Raw genomic sequence first — 26,798 nt, forward strand, 5'->3', positions numbered from 1 at the left:
CAAACCAAATGCGCAAAAATATTTAATTTATTGTTGAATTTTTGAGCAAATTCATTGTATGAGACCTGGAGTCAGTGAATAATTGATGTTTTGTCAGAATTACATTTAATTATCGTCCCAATTAATGATAATTTTAATTAACTGATTTGTCTTCAGCTCATTTGAACTCATCATCAAAAACATTTAGTTATTAATTAGAGGCAAACATTAATTATTCATGTGAGCTGATTAGGATTAAACATAAATTAAAACATATTCCCATCAGGGAGGTTGTGGCATCAAGTGTTACTTTTCATGTAATTTAATTTTAAAATCCAGATATTTTCCTTGTTAAATGTATAAATGATGTGACTCCTGTGTGGAGCTGGTGTCGAGCTGCTCTCTGATGGAGGGGACGGCTCTCTCTCATATCTGGAGCCTATCACGGTCCTGCCTCCTGCATCAGACACTCCTCCAATATGACCACTGACATAGTGTATATGTGTATATATCATAGGTTAGAAAACTGAGCATGTGTTTGAGTCACTGGTAGCGACTCCACACGTCAAAAAAGACAAGACAATCACCTGCTCGGATAATAAAAAAAAACAACTTTATGAATAAATATTCTAATGAGAGCGTGAGAGAGGTGCTTAATATTTTAATTTGGAGGCTCTGAGGTTGTTAAAGTTTGTGGCATGTCAGCCCGCTGTGAGTGATAGGTGAGGAGTCCACGCTGAGCTGTTTTGTGATTTGTTTTTATTGTACATGCTCTTATTCGACTGGACGCAGCAGCGGAGCCTTATGACATTACGCACAGACCGGGAGCGCGGCTGCAAATGGGCGGCATAGGTGGCAACCTCTACCTCAGCATGTTGAATGGGACTGAAACGCAAACTTTCGGAAAGAACCCCGACATCAGCAGTCACCTCCACCGCGGCGGCAAGGATCTAGCCGAGTTCAAAATGGGGATTCAGGACGCGAGGTTTTACTACCCGGACTCTGTTCAGAGCGGCCAGGACGCCCTGGCTCTGCCGTACCACTCGGAGCAGGCGGTGGGAGGGTACGGAGCGCAGCCCGGCAGGTTTTACGCACAGACCCTCAGCAGTTGCCCGTACGGCGGCGTGCGGTCGCCGCCGAGAAGCGCAGCCGGGCAGGGTTACATCCCGACGGCAGGAGACGGGTTTCCAACAGGCGGGAAAGACTTGTACTCTTCTCCTCCGGAGAGTTACACCGCCAGCTTTCAGCACGGCTACCAGCGGCCGCCTCTCTACCCTTTACCTGGGCTACAGGTGTGCGGGAAGACTCAGGCTCTGCTCAATAACTACCCGCTGTGGGCCAAGTTCCACAAGTTCCAAACCGAGATGATAATCACCAAACAGGGGAGGTGAGTCTGACAGACAACTCCAACAATTCTCTTATTTTTCCACACTTTTTGGTTCAGAAAAAGCTGCAAATTTGCAAGTTACGCACCGCTGTTCTTTTGGTTTTACGCACTTTCCAACTTACTCACTGTCAGTCTTCCTTTAATGGTGGGCAGAGACCACAATACATCACGCAGCTTCCTATAAGTTAACAGAAAGACGGTTTTTTCTGAGAACTTTATCACACTTTCAAGCCTCGCTGCTTTGTGGTGATCCCCGATTGGAGGTCAGAGTTTACTCATCTTCTTTTAGTAGCTCCTGTTTACTACACGGCATCATCCTTGGTCAGGTGACGCGGGTGTTGGCAGCTTTTGGTTCTTAGTTAGGATGAGAATGACCTCTGAACTACATAGTTATGTTGCTCATGATATTTGCTGCTTTTACGCACAATTCGTCAAAGCGGATCTAAAATGCGCACTGTGGAGTATTTATTTTTAAAATGCATCTCAAGGATTTTGCAGAAGAATTTTAATTTTAATTGGTCCAATAAACATTTTCACAAAGTCCTGCCCCTCAAAATGTGCTCAAGGGTCCGGAGAAATGAATGAATGAAGAGGAGCAAAATATCAGTTGCTGGAAAACATTTTGACACCTCTGCCTGACCTCTAAACCAGATGATCCCCTCGGTTTAACGCAGCAGGAAATTAACCCCTAAAACGAGGGTAATCAATTAAATTCGAGCTCTCTCAGGGCGCTTTATTATTACTCACTTGAGGCAGTTGGCTACGCGCAAAATGACTCCTCCTGAAGGTATTTTAATTTTATTTCTCGTCCAAAACCTACAAAACAAGCCCTCCATCCTGGGGTTTTATTATTAAAATTGGAAAAAAAATCAGAAAAACAAAATCGGTGACAGTCTTATCGTGCTCTGACTGAGAGGACTTTTCTAAAGCAGAGGTGATACAGTGAGATAAACCGACCTCAGCGTGATATCTGTGGAGTAGGCGGCTGTAGAAAACGATAATAGTGAGGTCGTGATAAAAAAGAAAAATCATGTTAAAGCGTTTGCGAGGCTCCTGACCTGAGAGAGAGAGAGAGAGAGAGAGAGAGAGAGAGAGAGAGGAGGAGGAGGAGAGAGGAAGAGAGAGGAGGGGAAGCGACGGCGCTGCCGGGCCCCTCTGATGGGTCAGCGAGCATTAAGACGCAGTCACGTCGATGAGGATTAATTCACTAATATGCGACACTTGTGTTTGACAGAAGGTTTCAGGCCATAGGTTTCTCATGGCTCGGCTCTGCACACACTGTCACATAATAGGACACTGATATTTGCAGCTCACTGTGCGTGTCAGGTGAAGCTCCTTAAATCTAAAGAAACACATCTCTAATATCTCAGATTTATTTTTTTAAACTGCTTTTGTTTTATTTGTTCTTTTTTTGTGTGTTGGTCTTTTAAAAGCAGGTTGATTCTCATTGTTGGAGCATGAATTTCGTTTTATTCTAAACTGAGAATTAGGCTCTTGTAAAATATTCCCCTTTGACCTGCTCGGTTTCTTTGCTCTCTGGTTGACTCCTGTACACACACCTGCTGTCTGAGCTATTTTCAGAGCATTTTTTTGGAAGTCAGAAAAGCTTGAGGTGATTTTTTCTAGACTATTTTTCTTCTGAATTTTAAAGAAGAAGCTCTGTTGTAATGCTTCATCTGACTGCTGCAACATCAACTGTTCAAGAATATTTTTAAAAAGTTTATTAGAAATTTAGATTTTGTGAGCGAGTTTTTGTGAACGCAGAGAAAGTTTCGAGTAGCTTGTGTCAAGAATGCATTGTGTTTCTTCCCTATTTTTCTTAGTGTGTGTGTGTGTGTGTGTGTGTGTGTGTGTGTGTGTGTGTGTGTGTGTGTGTGTGTGTGTGTGTGTCATTTGACATAACCAGCCCCGGCAGGTCGCTCTCTAGAAAACACACACTATGATCAGCAGCTATTATCTATCCAGTCGTGGGATTTTTAAATACTTTGATGTTTTACTGATTTGATTTTGCACTTCACTTCAAACGACACCAAATCAAAGACTACAGGTGACACTTCCACACACACTCGCGAGGCTTTTTCCTCACAATAAGTGTAAACACCACCCGCAATAACAGAAGGGATCTGCGAAATTGGGCGCAAAGGTGTTATGAGACAAAAAGCACATTTTCAACTTGTGCAAAAACCACAAACCACCTCATGCTACGAAAATTTCAAATCCTGACGATGCAAATATTCTCACCCCTCTCGTTTGCATGCAGAGCTGCAAATATCCAGCAGAATAGGCGACGGAGAGGTCCAAAAATCTGAGATTTTCTTTAACAAAAACTCCTGCAAGATTCTGCAGGAGTTGAGCTGAGAAACTGCACCCAAAGAAAAAAAAGGGAGATGGATTTTTCAATATCAGAGGCGATATCCTTCTTAAATTTTCATCTTGGGTTCAGGCTCACACAATAATTTTGCTGTGATTTTTAGAGGGAAGTCTGGGAGTGTGCAATGTTAATCAAAACCCTGGTGTCTGTAAGAGAAAGGGTGAAAGAAACTCAAGAGAAAAGTGTAGAGAAGGGTCAAACACAACTGAGCCTTTAGATGGCCACGCTGAGAAGGTGAGGCACCTTTGAAGTTCAGGAAGTAAAAGACTAGATTCTCTCTCTTTTTTTTTTTTTACACTTTCTTCAGCCTGCACTCGACGCTGGCTGTACAGGCTGACAGATCTCTCAGAAGTTTTGCACATGATGTACCACACCTGGGCTTTGAAATCTAGAGACATTTTCATGGCCTGTAGCAAAGGGAGGGGGCGAATTCATCTGCACTTCTCATGAGCTAAATTCAGACCACACTGGTTAAGGCCCTGCTCAGACACTGCGACTGGTGCTTGCTTGGAGGCAAAGTTTACGAGGGCAGAGAGCGTCGAGGTAAACACGACGAGAGGAGGGAAAAAAAGAGAGGGAAACAAAGATGTGAGGGAGGCTTTTTTTGATGCAAAATAATGGGATTTTTCTGACGTACTGAAAAAGAATCAAGTGAGTCAAAGTGAAAAGAGAAAGTGAAGCTGTTTTCCTCAATAATTTGTTTGACCCCATGTGCTGATCCTACACCTGCATGGGTGAGTTTAGATATGAGTCAAGAGGACAAACTTTTCCCTGACTTGGTTTCCAAGAAGCACGTTCAGGTGAGGGGACTTTTATCTGGAAATCACATCGATTTTACATAAATCTCTAGTATTTTTAGGCGATATTGCAATAGATGATCGACATCTTTAATATTTTGAAATCGACTCTAATAAAGCACTTCCTGATTGCTCGGGCTGGGCGACAAAATGAAATATCATGATATTTTTGACCAAACTCAGATCGATATTGCGACAGAGTTGTCGGGATGACTATTGGTACCATGACAAAATATTAACACAATGAGATTTTTTTTAATTTTACAGAAATGTGGATGTGACATTTGTGCAAAAAAAGACTGAGTGACACTTTACTTGAGTAAAAGTAATAAAGTACAGGCTCTGAAATGTACTCAAAGGTAAAAAGTATCCCTCTGAAGGACATTTCTACTTGCCATTTCTGTGCAAAGCTAACTGAAGCTCACGTTAGCTTAAAGGTAGAATCAGAGGGTTTGTCCCAGCTGTTCCTGAACGCACCACAAAGATAGTTAATTGTTGAGTTTCACTCCCAGGACATCAAAAAGCCACATTTTGAGTTGGTAAAGCGTCACGAGCACAACAAAAGCTTGCCGTGCGTGATGCACTGACAGGTTGATATCTTGTGATGCAAAATAAAAAATATCTCCCTTCAAATGCATTAAAAACTAAAGTAACAAGCCTGTTTTGAAAATGTGAGGAGGAGAAAGTTCAGATATTTGTGTTCAAAGTGAAAAGTATACTGCGCTTTGTTGATCCCCACCTCTGGTAAGGGGAAGTATCAGACGTACAGTCTGGTCAATTCAGAAAATGACATCACTTTACTGTAATGCAGCCCGTTTAACCAGGAAAAGACGACACTGATCCAGCAATAACAATCCAAGACATGACAATAACGATATAATATCAATAAATAGTCAAGCACTAAATAAATAGACCTTTGAATTAATTGTATGTCATCGGCCTGAAATGTGCCCACACTTGCATCATCAGTTGACACTTTCTGCTCAAAGATTTAAAGACGTTTAACAACTCTTAACTCGTGCTAATGAACTTTTGCTGGACCCTGCACTTACAGTACAATGTGTGTGTGTTCGAGGAAGGAGATAAGAGTGACTAAGTTCTGAACACCTTTTCAGGGAAATAATGCAGAGCTGAAGTCAGAGGAACCATGCTCATATGCTCTCTCTGCTCCACTGGGTCCAAACTGTATCAGTCTGAGGTCTGACTGTAGTTTCTCAGAGAGGAAATCATCCTCTGATCTATTTGGCTCCAAAGAATAGTACTTATGACGAGGTACTGTGATGAGTGGCTGAAGATGAAGTCTGATTCAAGAGTTATTATGACATGTATGGGGAGTTTTAAGTTTTTATATGTGTGCAAAGTGACATCTGGACTCCCATCTGACGAAGTTTGTTTTTGGATGTTTTACAATAGATACTGTACGAAACCCAAAATCAAACCGGTCATACATTGTGTCACTGCAACCCAATCACCAGAATGAATGTGAGCTAAGGACGTTGCTGCAAAACCACGGACGAGTTCAAAGTGAACGTTTCTTTATGTTGCGACTTTACGTTGGTGTAGGTTGAATTTTCCAGTTGTCTCTCCTCACAACACTGTGCTTATGCTCTGGTTAGGTTTAGGCACAAAAACCACTCGGCTTCAGAAAACGTGACAGTTTGGCTTAAAATACCTGTTTCGGTCGCCACAATCATGGATGGAAACAGTTCAACTTCCCGTAAAAAAAAAATGGCAGTTTTGTCGCCACAAACACGTATTGAAAATATCCCCAGATGTCCGTGAAAATGTCCAGCGGTGTGACTCGAACTAAGTCGTTTGGCAGCCTTGTTGGCTGTAGTGACAACACCAACATCCCCTCCACCTCATGGTGTGAAAGCTAGCTAATAAGCATTTAATGTGAATATGTGATCGTTTTCTACAAATGTCAACCTTGTGCATGTCTGTGCTTTGCAGAAATGTGGATGAAATTAAAATGAAAATGAATTACTCCCCTTTTTGCTGGAGACCTGCACCCCATATATACGACATACAGTGTATCAACACATTTCTTTTAAATAGGCTGCAGCTGCTGTTAAATCCCACATAGTAAAGATTCATCTACATTTATACTCACTGAATAATCAAGTCTCTTTCCAAAGTAGGTTTGTCATAATTTGGAAATTATCACTTCACATCAGCAAGGAAATTAGAGTGGGTGCCCTCTCTGTCACTCCTGACCACAGACGTTTCAATAAAATGTGCTCAAGTAAAGTAAAACGTGTCAATAATCAAGTCAAAGAACAAAATTACGAAGGAAATTTCTCTGCATGATGTTTGTGGAGGAATGTTTGGAAGTCTTGTGTATTAATTCTCTCTCGCTCGCTCTCCGTCTGAAAGCAGAAGTGGGACTATTTCAAGGTTTTGACAGTATGACTTGTCACTTCCTGTTCAGCTGTTTATGTGCACACATGCAGCTTTTCGCAGAAACATCAAGTGCCAATATTTGCAGATAGCTGTACGAGTGCTTCCTCGTATCCTCTAATAACTGAGCGGTGGAGTCCGCAGCTTTTTGAGACGCAGGGCCGAATCCCGCCAGCCTCGACGTCGTCATTCTCACTGGTGTTTCTCTAAATTAGGATTTCTGAGAGAGTTAAAAAAAAACCTTTGAGGCTGAGAGGACTGAAAGAGGCAGCCTTATTTTGTTGTGTGGTTAATCAGGTACCAAATATGAAGCCTGTTTCCTTGTACATGAGGCTATTTTTTACTTTTCGTCGACAAAATCTCATGAAAGACCAAACTAGCAATGAGTTGATCTGACTAGCAAGTATTGTGCCAAAGAGCTCCATTGTTGTCCAAAAGCCATTAAAAACACATCAGTGAGCCACACTGTTGCACCGATTGAGTGTTCCTTCATTAAGATTAACACACTGCAGTTAATTTGAGCCTGGTGTAACCAAATGTTGAATAACATGCCAATATCTAAGGTCATTTTGTGTGTTATCACAATGCATTTTTTGGATTTCCGCAAAAAATACACAAAACCTTCACCAGGAGACCGGTCTTCATGTTTCATGTGAAACCAAAACTCAACATTCACTTTATTTGTACATCCGCAAGTTAATTTATGTACATAACATAGCTTTTATAATTCTTACCTTCTTCTTCTAAACCTAACCAAACCGCAACTCTTTCGCATCATACGTATCTAAACGACTGAATAGGTCGATTGCCAAGGACTCCCAAGATGATGCAACAACATGACCCATGCAGCGTATCAGCGCCAGGTGTACCGGAGCGTCGACGTACAAGTTTAGGCATGAATAGGACCTGGTTAGGTTTAGGAAACCATCGCGACCTCACCAACAGGATCGGGAGTGTTATTTTTAAAATGTATTCCGATACAGTTACTAATAATCTGTTAAAAAACGTATAAAAGTTATGTAACTTGATTATTTTCCGTTACTTTTTGATTGCCTCAACACTAAACGAGACAGAGAGAAGTCGTCTAACAAGAATTCAAAATTTGGGTTGTAATATGCTGCTTTCACAGTCGACCTATACTGTCATTTTTCTGATGAGGACGGCCTGTATTGTTACCGTGACAATGACGGTCACCTGACTCATAAAATGACAAAAACTAATCATAAAATGCGTACGATGTTATGTGACACGCAAAAATAGTAAAAACGTGTACACATGACGCATGAAGTGTGCTTAAAAGTGGCGTGCTATTTGTACGCCATCATATGATATCGTGTTGTTTTCCTTTGACTCTATTCTACATACACCTACTGCTGGGAATACCCTCAACAGACACAAATGTGTATTAATCCGCTGCTGAAAATAGTCCCCAACAAATTCACAGATTCCTCCTGTTTGAGTAACGTTTGATAAAAAATTACAGTGCCTAGCTGTTTTGAGAATTTACAGAGCCTTTGTGTAAAAAATAAAATCATATATTTGTGACATTTTAATGATTTACATCTGAACTACTAACTTAACTTAACAATTGACCTTGAGGTGTCACAAACAGTTTAGGGAAGCCAAAGTATTGTGAAAGACACATAATGTTAGTTTTGGTCTTGACACAGGCTTTGTTGATAAGAAATAAAAGCCAGGCTTATCGTTTATGAGGTATGAATCATGAAATCAGCATTATCAGATAACCGACTGCACGTTGAAATTAGAAATTTCAACATGTCTGGTCTCTGAATTCCTCTGCAGTAAGTCAGTAGAGAAGCAGGAGTGTGTGCGTGTGTGCGTGTGTGTGTGTGTGTGTGTGTGTGTGTGTGTGTGTGTGTGTGTGTGTGTGTGTGTGTGTGTGCGCGTGTGTGCATGTGTGTGTGTGTGTATTAAAGAGTGCTTGTGTCCGGCAGCAGCTGTAGACTGGCATGTTTTCGTCACAGATGATCAAGCGTACGCACGGTGACAAAAACTGGACCTGAACTCCTGTCCAGATGAATCAGCGGTGCGCTCATGTAGAAAAGTCCTCTCCCTGGTGAATATCCAGTTCCTCTTCTCTTGCATCCCCAGGACAAACCCCTCCACCCCTCCCTCCCTTCACTCCACCCTCTGCTCTTTCCTTTTCCCTTTCTCTAACCTCCGTTTCCCCCCCGCGGTTTCCCCTCCCGCGCCCTCTGTCTACCCAACCCCCCCCCCCCCCCCCCTCCCTGTCTTCCTCTCTCCCCAACATCCACACAGTTTATTTTGATTTTTTTTAAATGTCACCACCAGCAGTACTGTCCCTGATTTACTGGCTGGTTCATCACACTCATCTGTTTCTATGGTATTCTGTCTCAAAAAATACTTCAGTTATGAGTATTCATGTGCGTATACACCTGGATCGGGCGGAGGGAGCGCCAGCCGTTTGTCATTACTGTCAAGTTTCCAGTGAATCACAGTGGCACACTGGCAGGTTGGTTAGGGAGTCTGTCTGCTAGCTTTAGAGCTGCAGGTTTGATTCCCACTGGTGTCGAAGCGAGCCCTCGCGATTGTGTATCGGTCTACTGCAAGAGCGTTTGCTTGAATGCAAAAGCTGTTTTCTCTGTGGTTGTAACTGTCATGCAAACACAAACTCGTCGTCTGAGAGCACAGCACAGCTACTGTAAGTTTCATCGCCACGGCGCCACCACACTGACGAAATCTGCACGCTAACATGTTTTTTGTGTTTTTCGGCTTCTCTCAGTGAACTCAACATAAAGTCTGCTGCCGCCCCCGCATGCAAATACCCCTCTGTGTTGTGTTTTCTATGGTTTCCCCCTTTGCCAAGTACTGATTTCCTATAAAAGGCTCTAGTATAAGTCAATCAACAATATCAGTGGAGCAAAAAACGATAACTACTCATCTACTTTCTAGATTACTCTCACACAGTGTGGGTGGGTAGATCCATTCATATGCTGAACAGCCCAGTTTCTGTTTTCACTTGTATTAAAGAGAGCAGTGGAAGAAGAGCCCTTTCACCTGCTCTCTGCGAGCCACTCAAGAGCCGCTGCCACGATTCTGTTTCACCAAGAACTATGATTGATTGTTAAACTGGACTCGCCATGTAGCCAGAAAGACCCAACTGGGACCGCTCATGGCAGGGTTTTGTCTTACCACTGAAGGGTAAGACGAACGTGTGTGCAAGTGTGTGTGCACGTGTGCACGTGTGTGTGTGTGTGTGTGTGTGTGCTCAGTCAACAAGCATAAAGAGCGGTCGTACAAAGACACAATCCAGAATATGTGTTGTAAAATGTTTCCGGCAAATATTTCTTCTTATAACCACGGATAAGTTGAAACTTAGCGTTTCTTTATGTTGCAGCTTTCAGTTTTATGTCGTGACAACACTGTGCTTGAGGTCTGGTTAGGCTGACAAGGGGGTTGGACGAGATACTGATTCTGCGATGTGACGTATCGCTTCCTCTTGCGATCCATTTTTAACATTACATAAAAGATTCCCCTGAAAATGTGTCTCACCAAAGTCACTACTTCATAACTCCTCCTGGCTTAAACTTCGTTTTGACTTTCGCTTTATGGCAGTTTATGACTCTTTACACTGGAATGATGTCACAGATGGAGCTGGAGATGTTGCTGTCAGTGTGTTCATGTAAAAGACGCACAAAGACTCAATGCACTTTTTCATACAGTTCTGTGAAAGTGACACCACCATGCTGTGAATAAATGCACAATTGTTGCATTTCACCCTTTTATGGGATATTGAAATGTATCATTAGATGATTGTCTTGCAGTGTATCAATCATTGCAGAATTGCTGTATCGTAAAACGATCTGCAATTAATCGTATCATAACATATCATATGGTATCGTATCACAGGTTACTTTGTGATTCCCACCCCTATTGCTTGGGGTTAAAAAAGGTAATATTTCATGCATAAAATGCCATGTTTTGTTTCCACAAAGATGGCTGCAAAATGTCTTGATGTCTTGTAAAATATCCAGTTTTGTCTGTTAAAACGGGAAGTCCCAAGCAGTGGTCTCACGTACTGTAGGTTACACCACCAACTGCCAATTGATGAAAAAGTCAGCTCATGACCAGTATATATAATCTGGACATAGTTTGACAGTAGAAGGAAAAGAAACATGTTGGCAAATAAGCGCAGAGCTAATCTGATGAAGCAACATGAAACGTGTAGTTTGCTATTTATTGTTTTAAATGTATTTATTAGATTTTTTTAGAAAATTTTTTTGGTCCACTGTGGTTTGACCTCAGCCGTGCACTGAGCACCTTCTGCTTTTTGGCTAATGCATTTTAGAAATGTTGATATGATATGAAATGTACAAACACCAGGGTTTGCACCTTTTATTTTGGCTACTGGGCTGTAGCTTACAACTTAAAAATACATGCAAAGCATATGTTTGCTTAATTTCGATAAAAAAAGAGATCACGCGTAAATATTTTTACAATGTTTTTAATACATTGCAGCATGAATACATTAGCACATACAGTGTCAGCCTGGGTGCTTACGAGTAGCCAAGCGATCTTTTAAAAAATGTCCTCAAACAGCTGGGGACTGTAGTTTTCAACAAAGGAAACAGTTGATTGGGACTATTTTCAGCAGCGGATTAACAACCATTTGGTGCTCTAGCGAGTATTTGTAGCCGCGGGATGATCGAGTCAAAATAAACTACAGTGTATGTGTTCACGAAGGAACATGTCAGCGAGTGCAACAGTGACATGTTATATATAGTTTTTGGACGACAGCAGAGCTCTATGGAGATATGTCAGGCTTTGATACACATACAATACTTGTTGGATCAAGTCACTGTTCATCGTGGACAAAAAGAAAAATTTTGAAGTAAATAAACAAGAATCTGATCCGACATCTCATGCCAACTTTCTATATTTGAGAGTCTTGATTGTACGGATGATCTTTGGTCTGCTTTAAAAACATATTTAGGCGTGATACCCAGCCTTCGTGCAGAAATAAAGAACTGATCATAATAACATGTGACAGCTGATTTGTGTCAAAGTTTGACATCCGTCCAAACTAACTTCGTGAATTCACTATGTGAGAGAAGTATATTTTTAATTGGCCCTTTTTTTTCATGTTTAAAAAAACACAGATCGAGGCCACACAACACAAATCCTCATCAACACTGACGGGGCCCTCCAGGTGTCCCAGTGGCCTCGAACGCATCGTCTCTTTACACACCTCACTTGTTTTTACACCGCTAAATGACCAAACTGCTTCAGGGAGGACACCCCGCATTTAAATGAGATAAATTTCACATCCAGATGAGATAACGGCTCATGTGGTTTATCTAAGCGGCGCTGACAACATGTAGGATTTTCCTTTCTGGAAAGGCTTCAGACTGAATCTTTATGATAGGTTGAACTCCTGTTGTTGTCAGAGAGCACTGTTTTTTTTGCATGTTAATATGTGATCAAATACTGTAGGCTTTAGATGTTATCTATCGGTTCCACCCACACCAAAACGTTTCAGAAAAGAAACAAGAGGGTGTTTCTGAACAGGAAGTTTATTTTTTCTTTTTTGTGTACTGTCTTTGCACTCTTATAGTGACTAATTTAAGCCAGGCACTTCATAAAACACGGTTAACACTTCCTTTCCTCTAAATTCTTTCAATCCATCTTTTGGTGAAACAAACCCCTCGCATGTTTTTGTTCAGCTTGAGTTTTAAAACACGGCGTGGTGCTGCAGACGAAGGGAATAAAACTCAATCACGCTTCACAATCGAACAGATCAAGTTCATGGAGGGCATCGCTCATTACAAACACCCCAGCAGCAAACAGCAAACAGTAAAAACCGTGGCCTCGGGTGCTGCTGTCCAGTTTAAAACAGCGGGACCAAATGTCAAACATGTTGCCCTGATTTATTAACAGCAGCGACACATTGGTGACCTCATATAGACCCACACTGCACTACAGGCTCATATACAAACACATAGCATGAATGAGAATAATGGGATGATTTAGCCCTCGTTCAGAGGTTCATTTATTGACCCTTAGACACACAGAGGAGTTAATTTTCATTTAGGGAAGTATTGTTATTTGCAGGAAACTATGCGTGAAAGATGCCTTAGTGAGCTTTAGTGCTGGTAGTGAGATCTGAGAGATCTGTGGAGGGTGATGTCCATCTGTTGGTCTGTTAGTGGGTCGGACATTCATGGTTCCCGGAGGATGAATCCTGCTGATTTTTGTGATCCTTTGACTTTCCTCTTGCACCACCAACAGGCACGACATTTGTAGTTGTTAGTGAAATGTTCGACTGCCACAAAACAAACCCGGTGTACCAGCTTAAAATGCAGTGCACCAACCAATGCTATCATGTAATCCCCTCACAATCACAATACCTACATAAGAGATGTTTTCATTTATGTCATTTATAACCTACTGAACCTGCATCTTTGACCTGAATTTTGGTTTATTGTATTGTGTTGGTTACTATATTAGCCTGTTAACCTGTTAAAAACAAAAGCCAACAAACAATAAAAACACTTAATAAAACTGCTCATGAGATTTTATACAACTCCTGTGTTGTGAAATAAATTACATAATCATGAAATCGTGAAACTAGGATTTTTTGCTCAGACTGTAATCGCACCATCAAGATCTATGATCGTTGCATCCCAAGTGTTTAGTGCTGATTAGTCAATGTTAGCAACCTCCTTCACAGCAGCATGTTATGACATACAGTACCTATTTTAGCATTAAGCTAACCTCATAGAGCCTCTAGCATGGCTGTTGACTTGATTTTGTTTACCTTTTGACAAAGCCAGGCCTCCTGCTTCCAGTCTTTATGCTAAGCTAGGCTAACCAGGTTCTAGCTGTAGCCTCACTTTAACCTATTTATCTTCTGATCCAGCTCCATGAACTTACTGTTTCACTCATCTGGGACTATTCTCGGATGATAGATGATGATGATGCTTTGCTCTGTATAAAATAAAACGGGAACTTCTCAGCAGGTTGCTGGGACAGTAAGAGCTTCTCTGTCAACACCACATGCACCCTGAATGTTTAATGTATATATGCCTATAGGCTGTCACAAGTGTATTTCTGTCACGGTGTGGGTTTGTGCATCCGGTGTCCATGTCTTTATATTTGTGTGCGTCGTCCTCTCCCGGTTTAACCGTCCCTGCGCCGTGGTGCCCGGGGACGCCCTGACCTCCCGGTTACCTCGTCTCACTGAAGCCCTCCTGCAGTCAAAATAAGTTCCACATGTAAAGCTCCAGCAATCAGGGGCAGCTTCTGTGGCATCTTTTATTAACAGCAGCATTAAATATTCACCTTCACTCGTCCCTCCACTGTCAGCCGTCCCCTCCACCTCTGGTCCATTGCCCTCGATTCTTCAGCTGGTGAAGCAGAGGCGAACAGGAAGAGTCACCCACTCACCTCATGTCTATACGTCGTTGTCCTGAAAGAGCGTTTGCAACACATTCATTTGTGCCTTCGACTTTGTTTCTCAGTATCTTGTCTTGGAAGGACTTTTCTTAGAAACATGCACTCGGTTGGGGGAAGGGCGAACTCCCCCTGCCTGCTTCTGACAGCGATGACTGCTCAGAAGCCATCAGTTGGACAAATTAGGACACTTTTTTAAGTGTGTCGTTGGATTTTTTTTCATCCCACTTTTAAGACAGAATCTTTTACTCCCTGATGACATCAGAAATGCCGGTAAAAAAAAAAATACTACGCAATCTCAGTAGGTCAAATCCTCCTGGTAGTAGTCATACATGCATTTTATATCACCAAGAATACAGAAATACTCGAGCATTTTCCATCTTTCTGCTGACATTTAGTAGGAAACTATTGAGCACGTCTCAGTTATTAAATTGACTCACAATCAGTTCTGATTTTAAGTATGACTTAAGCAGAAAACCACCAAGTGATTACTTGTAAAATCTAACCTTGACGTGAAAATGATCTTATCTTAAAGCAAAGTCTTGACTTGACGTCAGTGATCTTCCAGCTGGTTAAAGCTACCACAAGGAACTTTGATATTTAGTTGAATTTAGAGGCCCCCGTGTAGAAAAGTGGTAATGTTTCCTCCATCAAAACCACAAAATATGTCATAAAATAAAATTATCTTAAGAGAAATCTACTCTTGCTTCTTTTTAACTGGCTAGCATCCTGCTCACAGTAACTTTGCCTGGTAAAAAATGTAAACACAGACTCTCTGTCTCTGGCAGGCGTCAAGAAAAATCTTCTCGCTGATGGTCCTATGTAGGTCATACAAACTGAGACTGTTTCACAACTGGTTAAATACTCTTTGTAGTAGCTTTAAGTAGTTTCAGACAAATATGCATCCGAGCCTGTGGAGAACTTTGCATGAACTTTATGAACAATGTGATAGGAATTATCAATTAATGGTGTGAGGAATTAGCAGATCAATTCAAGAAGTTTCCATTGAAATGTCGAAGCTTGCAGCCTTCAGGAGCAGTGATTGATCATGCTTTTTCTTATGTGTTTATCCAGGAGGATGTTCCCCTTCCTGAGCTTCAACATCAGCGTTCTGGACCCGTCCGTCCACTATAACGTCTACGTGGACGTGGTTCTGGCTGATCAGCACCACTGGAGGTACCAGGGCGGCAAGTGGGTCCAGTGTGGGAAGGCGGAGGGTAACATGCCAGGTACATTTAACATCAGAGCACATCGTAAAATCTCAAGTGATGGATTCACATGTTATTTTTCTGTTGCTGCTTTATGACTGGAAACATGTTGATGATCAGAAAAAAAAAATTATATTCAAACACATTAAAACACAAGGAAAGGTATTGAAAATGATGCAAATAAAGACGAGATAAAATTAATATTAATAAGATCACTGTTATTTAATCTTAATATTCAAGTGTGTATACACCCTTTTTTTGAAATTGTAATCCTGTTAGTAATCCCCCTTTTTACTAAATGTATCTGTAATCTAATTACATCTTTACCTGTAACTTTAACAGAATAGTTACCTTTTTTGTGTATCCTAATTAGATAATCCCGTTACATGTATTCCCTCACTGCCCAAGTCTGTTTAAATCAATTTTCAGATACTCGTACTTAATTAATTTTATTTTATGCTTCTTGATACTTGTTACTGTACCACAGACCAGAGAAAATACTTTTACCCATCTACATTTATTTAAAAGCTGAAGTAACTAGTTACTTTGCAGAGACATATTATTAAAACAATATAATCAGCAAATTAATTCCGATTATTGGAGATAAAAACAAACATTAAATGCATCAATAATTATAATCCACTAATGTAGCATATTGATATTATTTTAAAATAGGCCATTGTGCATTATGAGTGCATTTTGGTATTTTTTAACTACTTAATTACATTATATTACTACTAAGTTTTCAGTCACCTGTTCCTGCTACATGCACAATTTATTTCCCAGTCGCTTACAGAACACTTTGCCCAAATATTATAATTTTCTTAAATCAGACACTAATAGTTCAAAAAATACGTGCTCACATTTCCAATAGCGACTTCTCTCACAGAGTATGTGATCAAACAGCAGCTGACGAGCGTAGCTGTTGGTCAGGTCTTCAGCTTGGTGCTGCAGCATGGAAGGTCTTGAGGAAGTGGTTTAGTTAGCAATATTGAAGCAACCCTAGATGCATACAGTAAGGAAACCAAGATGTGCATCATGATGCACACGTAGTCTGAGAGGTTTCTGTGGACATTTTGATGTTGCTTTTGCTTGAAGTCCTTCTGCAGGGAGTGACAGAAGTAGAGAGAGAAATTCACAGGACGTTGTTGTTGTTGTTGTTGTTTTAGGGGTTTTGATACTTATATTTCATTTTTATTTCTCTGTGCAGTCAAATTCTAATACATTTTTCAGATTTAAAGCAGACTGCAAGGAGTTTTTTACCTGGTTATGAAACCGTTTCAATTTCACACTGATCCTTCTATATGACTGACAGCACAGGAGTCTCAGAGCCTGAGGAAAGAAGCTGCTCTGTAGTTCGGTGGCACGTCACTGAAACTTCACTTTGTTTCACCATCATATTATTACAGTTATTTATCTTACGCAGCCACAAATAGATACTTCACCTCATCACTACGCATCCTGCAAACAACCAAAAATAGTATTGAATGTTGTTTGCATCTTTCTTTCACAAGCTTTCGAAACAAATGCCTGCAATGGCGAGATTAAGATCCTGATGAGAGGAGGCGGTGGGAACGCCACCGCTTTTGTCCACAGGGGCCGCCAGAGTGAACACGAAATGAAGGTTCCTTGTAAAGCGGCTTTAAAACGTCATATTTTACAGCTATAAGTTCATTAAAATGAAAAGAAACCCCATATATTAACCCATATTCAATATAGTCATCAAACGCACCTTCCTTCATGCTTCTCCTTTAATACACTGTGATATATCAGTGTCAATATCACAATTTTCCCCATTATCTGTACGTAGCTGTTTCTGTGCATAGACAGAAATGTTTTGCTGTACTCTGGATTTAACTTTTCCAGCCTTGTTTCCCGTTACGAGATCTCTAAAGAACTTTTGGATTTGTTTTTTGTTTCTGTTCCCATCCATGCGTCGCACTCCCTGTGCCCTCTTCCTCTTCTCATTCATTATTTCTTCCTGTTCACACCTCAGACAAAAAAAAAAAGAAACACACAAAATAGCAAGTCAACCAAGACGACACATTGTGTGTGATTGATGATAGACTAACCACAATTATATAGATGAGAAACAGTGTAAGGTGTTGTCACACATGTGCCAGGTGTTGTGGAATAGTGACTGAAGTTGTGGAAACTGTGGTGAAACATCTTTACTCTATTAGAATTAATATTGCACATATGTGGTGTGCTGACAGAAGGTTAGCAGGTCATTGTGGTAACACTGTGAAAAAATCACAGTGCTGATATATCCTGCAATAAGAAGGTGTCAAATATTAAAGGGATGAGAAACGATATCATTCCTGTTGGCAAAAAATAGACTTTCATTTAAGGTCATACATGATGTGAAGTATGTTTCTCATTCTCCTTATTAAACTGAATCAACCTCATGAAATACTTTTGTATTGCAATAAATCTAACGGGAGGGGCAGTTAATTGCATTTGCGATATTTTAGGTGTAATTTGCTGTTTGTTCTCAGGCTTTTGCTTATATATTTAATATCTTTTATGTTGTTTAAACTTTTTTGCTGTCTTAATTCACATGTCTTTTATGTGAAACTTTTAATACTGTTGCCTTGGCCAGAACCCCTTTTAACACTTTGACTGAAAGTGTAAATAAAACTGTTTTTCAGCAGTAGATTGGAAATGCTTTCTTTTAAACGTTGCTCACGGTGTCGCTTTTCCTCCTTCCAGGGAACCGGACGTACATGCACCCCGACTCTCCCAACACAGGAGCTCATTGGATGAGACAAGAAGTGTCTTTCAGCAAACTCAAGCTCACCAACAACAAGGGCAGCACCAATAATGTGGCACAGGTACTTACCTTTTCCTGCTGTCTGTCTGATACTTCCACCTGAGCACGTCTGGACATGTGTTACAGTATGATTTCAGCTCCAGGCATGATGTTCTGAAAAATATCTTAAACCACATGGACCAGATTTCAGATTGTCATTGTCCCTGTCCTGGCCTGTATCTCCTCTCCAGATGATCGTGCTCCAGTCGCTCCACAAGTACCAGCCTCGTCTTCACATCGTGGAGGTGAAGGAGGACGGCTCAGAGGATCCCTTCCTCTCATCCAAAGCTCAGACCTTCGTCTTCCCGGAGACGCAGTTCATCGCCGTCACTGCCTATCAGAACGCAGACGTAAGTCGCAGCACATCGCAGGATGACGGATGATAAATTGATGATTTTTCTTGGTTTGTTTTGTTTTTGAGTTTAGTTTATTTAAGAAAGGATAGTGCGAATTGATAAAACCTATGGTAATACATGAGTGAAAATGTAGTCCCCTGACCAAGGTCTTAAAAGGGCTTCCTTATATACAACAAAACAGCAAATATGGCATAAAATGTAAAAACCTTTTCTTTTTCTTCATTTTCTCCCAAATTATGATCAACCTCAGCTTAGTTTTCTTATTTTTTATTCAAATCTAACTCAGAAAAGCCTAAGAATAAGTTATAAATCATGTGTTAAACTCCCAAATATCATGTTTAAGGATTTGTTGCTTGATTTTAATTAATTTACACATTTATTTGTTGTATTTTTAGGACGTCTTATTCATTCATCCCTTCATGATTTTTGTTTTGTGAGCAGCATAAAGCGACTACAACTACCATTTTGTTATACAACCCCCGTGTTGCTGAACGATAAATAAATGTACATAGCACCATAATGACACGTCTTATAACTTTTATAACGCCGTCTTAATGAGGTCTGGAGTTCAATGATTCATGTCCGAGCCGTGTTTCAGATAGAAGCTTTGGTTAATGCATGGACGCATCAAAAATTCACACGCGCTAATTTACATTCCTGCAATCTACTTCAAGTGTAAGCATGGCATTACTATACGGTAGCCAAGTTCAACTAAGAGTCAGCTCACCTCAGCTGACCTGAGAGCTGCAGCTCCGGCCTCGCAGTATGTGCTGTATATAGCATATCTACAACAGCTGTTCGGATACATTGTGTGAGAGCTAGTGTACTCCAAAGCAAAATACACTCGCCCTGTTTCTATGTTTATTCCATCACTCTCTATATATACAGTACGTGTGCTCACTCTCTGGTTCAGACATTAAGTCTTTCCAACAACAAGAGAAGAACTCGCATATTATCCTCATTAATTATTAGTCAGAGGCCTCCACTCTTTCTGCTCTCATTTCTCTGACGTGTTCACTCACTCCTTCTCTTTTTCCTGTGCCTACATTCTCTCAATGCCCTCCCCCTATTCCTTACACAGATCACTCAGCTGAAAATAGACCATAACCCCTTCGCTAAAGGTTTCCGCGACAATTACGACACGTAAGTATTTTAAAAAAAGTTCTGTTTGTGAAGAGTAAATGATTCACATTTGTTCGAATCGTGTCGTTGGCTTCACCGTAAATAGTGAGACTGGATCATTGCTGGTGCTTTAAAAATGTGCTCACATCTTTATTTTAATATGGGAATATATAGATGCAATTACTGGCTGCTCGAGCACGCTGCAGTGAAAGGGTGTGAGGGGCTGTGAAATGTTTGATAGATAGTTTGAGGTTTTGGGCAGGAAATAACACCTTCTTTTTTTTTCTCTCTTCTCACACTCTCTTCTCTTCCCCTCCTCCTCCCTCCTGCCTAGGCTGTACGCTCCTCCCGACTCTGATCGCCTCACCCCCTCCCCCACAGAGAGCCAGCAGCTGCTGCCAGGGAGCTGCTACCCTCAAGGCTACCTCCCCGAGCAGTACATGAGCCCCCTTCCACAGAGCCGCTTCTATGGCCGCGAGCCTATCGGCATGGGCCAGCAGCACAAAGACCCGGCCTCCAGCCCTGGCCCTCATAGCCGCTGGTACCTGCCGCCTCAGCAGGGTGTAGCCCCCAACCGGCTCGACTTCACTTCCTCCTATGAGGGTGACTTCTCCGGAAATGGTTTCTACAAGCCCTTCCCCTTGCAGACATCTGCTCACCATGCCCTCAGCTACTACCCAGACCATCCGTTTGCGTCTACCAACGTGTCTGTATCAGGAGCCACCTCAGCGGCCTGGACCACCAGCCGGCCCACGCCTCAGTACCTCAGCCACCCGAGTAAGCCCGGCCCAAGTCTGGGCTGGTTCAGACCCATATCATCCTCTTCCTCCTCATCATCTTCTTCTACGTCACCAGGCAACCCCAGGCTGCACCCTCCCTCGCTTCTGGAGCCTCTGCAGCCGCCCCTGCTGCAGGACAAGCCCAAAGACTCTGTGGAGGTGGCGCAAGGAGAGGACCCCTGGCTCGAACCGCCGTCTGTGAAATCAGCGGCCTCGGCTGACTCGGGCCTGTTCGAGGGCGCCGTGGGGGACAACAAGAAGAGGAGGGTGTCGCCCTACACATCCAGCACTGAAAACTCCCCACCTCCGCGCAGTGGAGACGTCTGCGAGAAGGACAGCAACAGCGATGCAGACTACTATGGCTATTACACCCACTGAAGACCTCAAACTTGAACCACACCGTCTGCCAGTGTCCACCCACACCGCCCTCATGAACATGTAGTGGTCTGTCGAGTCAGGTCATGATGAAGGGCTGGAACAGTCTCCACTAGAACCACATAAGAGAACGTCCACGCAGTCTATAAAGTCTCCACTCAAAGTGTCAAATGATTACAGGAGGAACTTTCAAGGTTACTGTCAAAGTTAGCGTTGAACAGAAGTGGATGTGACTGGGACGCTGCCCTAGAGTCACATAAACACCACGCAGACAAACAGACCTGTGACTTTAGCCTTTGAAACATCTGGAGATTTGGGGAGGGAAAAAAATGATCTGCATATCTGCCTGCTGACAGACGCCTGCAGGGATTGTCTGTTCGTACCGCATCAAACACTCTCTCTGTCCCTTCCGCTCTGTCTTATCTCTGTCCGTCTCGTCCTTCTCACCCTCAGCCATTCACACATACTCCCACAATATGCTCGTGTTTATTTCCCCTGATGATTCTGAGCAGAATTCACATCTCACTCACAGTCTTCTCTCCTAATCCAGCCCAATACGTTTAGTGCAGCTCCCACCGGTGGCGACACGGGAGCGCTGCAGGCGCCGAGGCCAGAGTGAACTAAAGTCAGGAGGTTAAGAGAGCTTAACGAGCACATGTTCTGAAGTGCGGCCGCTAATCTAACTGAACCCAGCTAGGACAACCTTTGTGTGTGTGTGTGTGTGTGTGTGTGTGTGTGTGTGTGTGTGTGTGTGTGCAGAAATAGCAAATCCTTACAAGTGAAGACAACCAACATATCTCTCAACTGTAAAGACAAATTGATGGAATTAAATCAGCAGCAACGACACAGAAGAGCATCTATCAAGTGTTTGGAGGGTAAATCAAGTCACTGAGTCTCTCACTAACAGATGTCTAAAGAGGGTGTCTTAGAGCTGCAGCATTTAATCAATTAGACAATAAGCCAAAAAATATTTTGATAAAGAATGAACTTGATAATTCGTTTTTGTCATTTTTCAAGTAACAATGACTGAAAAAAATCAGTATTTGCTGGTTGCAGTCCATCAAATGTGAGGTTTTGCTGCTTTTCTTTGTCACACATGATAGTAACCTGATTATTTTGGGGCTTTAGACTAATGGAGGTGTCATCTTGGGAAATTATGACCAGAATTTTCATTATTTTCAGACATTTTTTGGACAAATTGATCAATCAGTGAATCAAGAAGATAATCAGCAGATAAATCAATAATGAAAGTTGTTATTAGTTGCAGCCCTCAGCTCACCACAAGGTCCAACGGACTGTCTTGTCGGTCCTGGCAGATGTGAACATCCTTGATCTTTTTCTGCACACTGACTCCTGGTCGTCACGACCTTTGACCTTTCCTCGGCAGGATCAGGTTTTGGTTATGCTTGAAAAGAGCCAGTTCCTACGACGTTATGTCCGACCTCGTCAGAAGTCCAAAGTGTTTACGGCTGATCTGAAAAGCCAGTCGACGTACGCTGTAGAGAGGGAGGATGAATATTGTTTAAACACGAGCAAAAGGCCGCACATTTTCAGACTCAGGGTGTTGCACTCTGTTGTCGTTGTGATGGAAATAGTCGTGTCAAGAATAAACTAAAAACAGAGCTCGAGAGAGAAGTTCAATCACAGGGTGAAAATGGGCGCAGACTGTCGGTTTCGGAAAGTAACACAAATCAGGCGCAGCTACCCGGATCCACCGTCATGAAGGTGCGGGGGGGGGGGGTTTCTGAAGCTATTCAACCATCCGCTCTGATGAGGCACACTAGCAACTTTAAAGCGTGAAGGTGGTGCTTGATGAGATTATATCTTTTAGATCTTTAGAAGCTGCTCTGAACTGATGCTCACTAACACAAGTTGAGAAATCGTGATATTCAGCGGCTCACTTTTCTAATTCTGGGTCTGACTCAGGTCTTTAAACTGCGAGATAAGGTCCTAAAATATGATCAAGGGTTAGACAATTAGTAGGACATTCTGTAGTCACACAAATTTGTCACAAAAATCAGTAAAATGATCTAAATTCAAGCCTCTCCTGTCATTTAAAGACAAGAATAAATGATATAAGACGTGTACATCTCAGCACCTGGCCAGCAGGAGTCTATTTGCTCCGATAGAGTGAAAAAGGCCTCATTATAACAAACGCTCAGCCCTCTGCTACAGTCAGTCGATGTGAAAATGCTCCTGTCACCACACACAGATAAACCCTGCGATCAATACCAGCATCGATAACGATACGACTGGAAAAGTGTATCGGCAGAGGGAAGTGTGACAGCTTTAGAAACACACACACAAACAGCAGTCATGAACAAGAGACCGTCCCCTCAAGTCACCTGCTGCACGACTCCTACTTTGAAAATCGTCAATGTCCCACTCTGGCTTCAGCTCTTCAGCATCTTAAAGGAAAAGTCCACACAAAAATTTTAATTCAGTCTTTATCTACTCACCCCAATGCCGATGGAAAGTCGGAGTTGCAACATTCTCCTAAAAAACTGGAGACTTTCTCCAGCTGCTTAAAATGGCTTCATGCAGCTCCTCCGGCGTAATCCAAGTCTAGGGAAGCCTTGAGATCCCAAATGGACTTGAAAAGATGTTATTTACATTTTTCTTTTAAGCCGAAATCTTTCACTGTAGCAGCTGAGACTTGGATTACGTTTTTTAGGAGAATGCTGCAACTCTGTTTTACTGTAAAGCTCCTGAAATGTTTTGTGGACTACGAAAATGAGTAGATAGTGACTGAATTCTCATTTTTGGGGCGAACTGTTCCTTTAATCTTGTATGTTTAAATTACAGAAATGACGTGTAAGAACATCCCGAATTCTGCGTCGTCTTTGCCGTGCCGCCTGGAAGTGTTTCTTCCCGTACAGCAGCAGCAGACGTGTTAGAAGTGGGTCATTCTGACGCACCTGTAGTTAAACAGACGAGGCACTGTCACGGTAAACAGGAAGCACAAAGTGACCAGACAGACACAGAATTTCCCCCCCAGTCTTTGGGCCTATCATGTTGTGACACCGGTTGACAGAGGCCCGGCTCCCAGCCCTGGTGACAGGAATGAAGAGTGAGGCCACAGTCGGCGCTGATCAGAGGTCTGCTCCTCATTCCTCACCAGGTGTGCTAATGGCCTCAGACAACACTGGGGGCGACAGACAGGCTCCCGCTCTGTGAAGTGTATAGTTAGTAAAGCCTTTACTGAAAGAGAAATGAAATTACTTGCATTTTTTATTGCTTTATTTTTGAAAAGCCCAAAATGAGCAGATGAAAACGGTACCAAACATCTACACTATGTATATGTCAGAGAGTCTACTACAAGAAATAGTTTGATATTGATCCCAAAAATGTAGCTAAAGCCAGGAGACAGTTAGCTTAGCGTAGCATAAAGACTTGAAGCAGGGGGAAACAGCTAGCCCTGTCAGGAAATACCCCTCCATACTCAATGTAACCTTTCATAAATTGTCATTTTTACACTTCAGTTTTTGTACAGATTAAACCAACAGGGTATAAAGTGTTAATGTGTGAGCTAAGATTTTGCATATGGACACAAAATTTAAGCTCTTCATTCTTTGCTTCGGTGATTTTATACGAGCGTATAACGACTGGGACTTAAACTGGAGACACAGGAGTTTAAAGATGTTTTAAATCAAGAAACACGATCCGTATAGATGTGAAATCATCCTGATCCAACTCCTACATTCTGTATAAAATGGAGCTAGAGCCGTCAAGAAATACTCATAAAAGCACAAATTGACGTTTTTACGCTTAATTTTTTGTACAGATTGAACAAACTGCAAGAAATAGTTGAGATATGGATATTGATGCAAGAGATTGATGCAAAAAATGGAGCTAGAGTTCGAAGACTCTGTTAGCCTTAGCTTAGCGGCACAAGCACAAGTTCAAGTTTCTACACTTCAGATTAAACAAACAGGATATGAAGTGTTATATTTTAGCGTTAGAGGTGCTAGTTGCCAGGTTTTTGTTGCCTCTGGGCACAGCTCTGTTTGCCTTACGAAGGTTTCACATGACAACACAAAATCTAAGGTTTTTTCTGAGCTAAACTGATTTTATGCAAGCTTTGTTTAAAGACTGGGGCTTAAACTGGAGTCGCTGGGATTTAAAGACAATCAAAAACATGATGCATAGAAATCTCTTTTGCAAGCACTTGACAAAATGGTCTGGATCCCACTCCTGCACAGTTAGCTTAGCGTATTATAAAGACTTGAAGCAGGGCGAAACAGCTAGCCTAGCTCGCCGGTAAATACTCCTGCAGATAACCCTTGACAAAAGCACAAATTGTTGTTTCACACTTCAGTTTTTGTAGAGATTTTATAGAAGCGTTGTGGGACTTAAGCTGGTGTCACTGGAATTTAAAGACAATCAGAAACATCATGCACGTAGATGTAAAATCTCTTATAACTACGGGGACTTAAAGATGTTTTAAATCAAAACCATGATCCATATAGATGTAAAAATCTCTTTTAAAGCACTTGATGAAAAGGTCTTAACAATGATGTTGATGCAAAAAGGACACGCTGTGTGACAGCTCAGTCCTGAATATTAAAATAAAGTGTTAATGAAGTGTTAATTTTATGCTGAAGACAGAATGGATATATCGTTTGATTATCTGATGAGAAAATGTGTATGTTGCTCGTGTAACATTTCCAACAGATGTACTATTTAATGTTTATGTTGAGAAGTGTCAGAGAGAAAGCTGATGATACTTAATAATGACGGTTGAACGACGGACAATTCATGTTTTAAGTGCAATTAATAGGAAGTTAATTAGTGTAGAATTAGTGATGACATTTCAAAAAAACAGCAAGAAGCAAAATCTTGTCTGATCACTGGCCTGTTATTTATTTTATGTGCTGTGGTTTTGTTTCGTGGTTCACTCAGTGATCCTGCTGCACCAACATGAGGGCAAAGATCTCCGAAAAAAAAGCTTTCAGACACCTCAGGAACGACCCCTGCTGGCTATCTCAGCTATTACAATCAGCCAATCCCTGGTGTTAAACCTCTAATACCTCCATTTCCCCATGTGTCTGTGTTTCCCCCCGGAAGACACAATTTCCCTCAGTTAGAAATGAGACTGTGCGGGAACAGAGATTTTACTGTACGATATATAAATATAGGAGTGAAGGAGGGAGACCGGACGAGGTCGAGCGCCAAGCATGTTAATTTTTCGTGTGTGATCCATGTGCACTGTTGATTTTCGAGGGGAGCGACGATGGCTCCTCTGACTCTTTCATTAAGAGCTTATAAATGGCAATGCATAAAAACAAATAAGAAGATTTCTGGAAGGGGAAAACTGTTATTTATTAAAAGGTGGCATATTTGTGTATTGTACTGTTGTTTTTTTATTCATGAAATTAAAGCTTACACATGAACAAATCTGGGCTGCTGTGATGTGTTCATCTGAGATCTGAAAGCAACTTGTGAGATTTAATTCATACCATGATTTATAATTTTAACGACTTTTTATCCTCTTAGTCGATATCATTCTCACACAAAAGTCTTACCATGCGTATACTAGACACACTAATCTGCAGTGAAGTGCAGTTATAATAAATTAAATGATACCACTCAGAAATAAAAACACACTTGTGATGTCAACTGTTTAATTAATGTACTGTATAAATACAGCATGTACACGTTTCCAACCAGCTGGATGTTCTTTAACTATTAATGACATAAAAATACAGTAACACATCTTCTCTGCATTTACTGAATGTTGGTAATTATTTTTAAAATAATAAATAAAAAACATGAGCA

General features: G+C 41.6%; 1 protein-coding gene across 1 annotated transcript; it reads left to right on the top strand.

Annotated features, from left to right (window-relative positions):
* The first annotated feature begins 529 nt into the window (after positions 1–529).
* On the top strand, positions 530–26,406 carry tbx21 (T-box transcription factor 21). Its single transcript, XM_084341405.1, has 6 exons — positions 530–1,366; positions 15,443–15,597; positions 18,289–18,410; positions 18,580–18,738; positions 19,826–19,887; positions 20,201–26,406. Exons 1-6 carry the CDS (start codon positions 819–821, stop codon positions 21,021–21,023), a joined length of 1,869 nt encoding a protein of 622 aa, XP_084197531.1. The 5' UTR covers positions 530–818; the 3' UTR covers positions 21,024–26,406.
* Positions 26,407–26,798: the final 392 nt, after the last annotated feature.

Source organism: Pagrus pagrus (assembly GCF_965226575.1).
Source record: "Pagrus pagrus genome assembly, chromosome: 21".
NCBI classification, from domain to species: Eukaryota; Metazoa; Chordata; class Actinopteri; order Spariformes; family Sparidae; genus Pagrus; species Pagrus pagrus.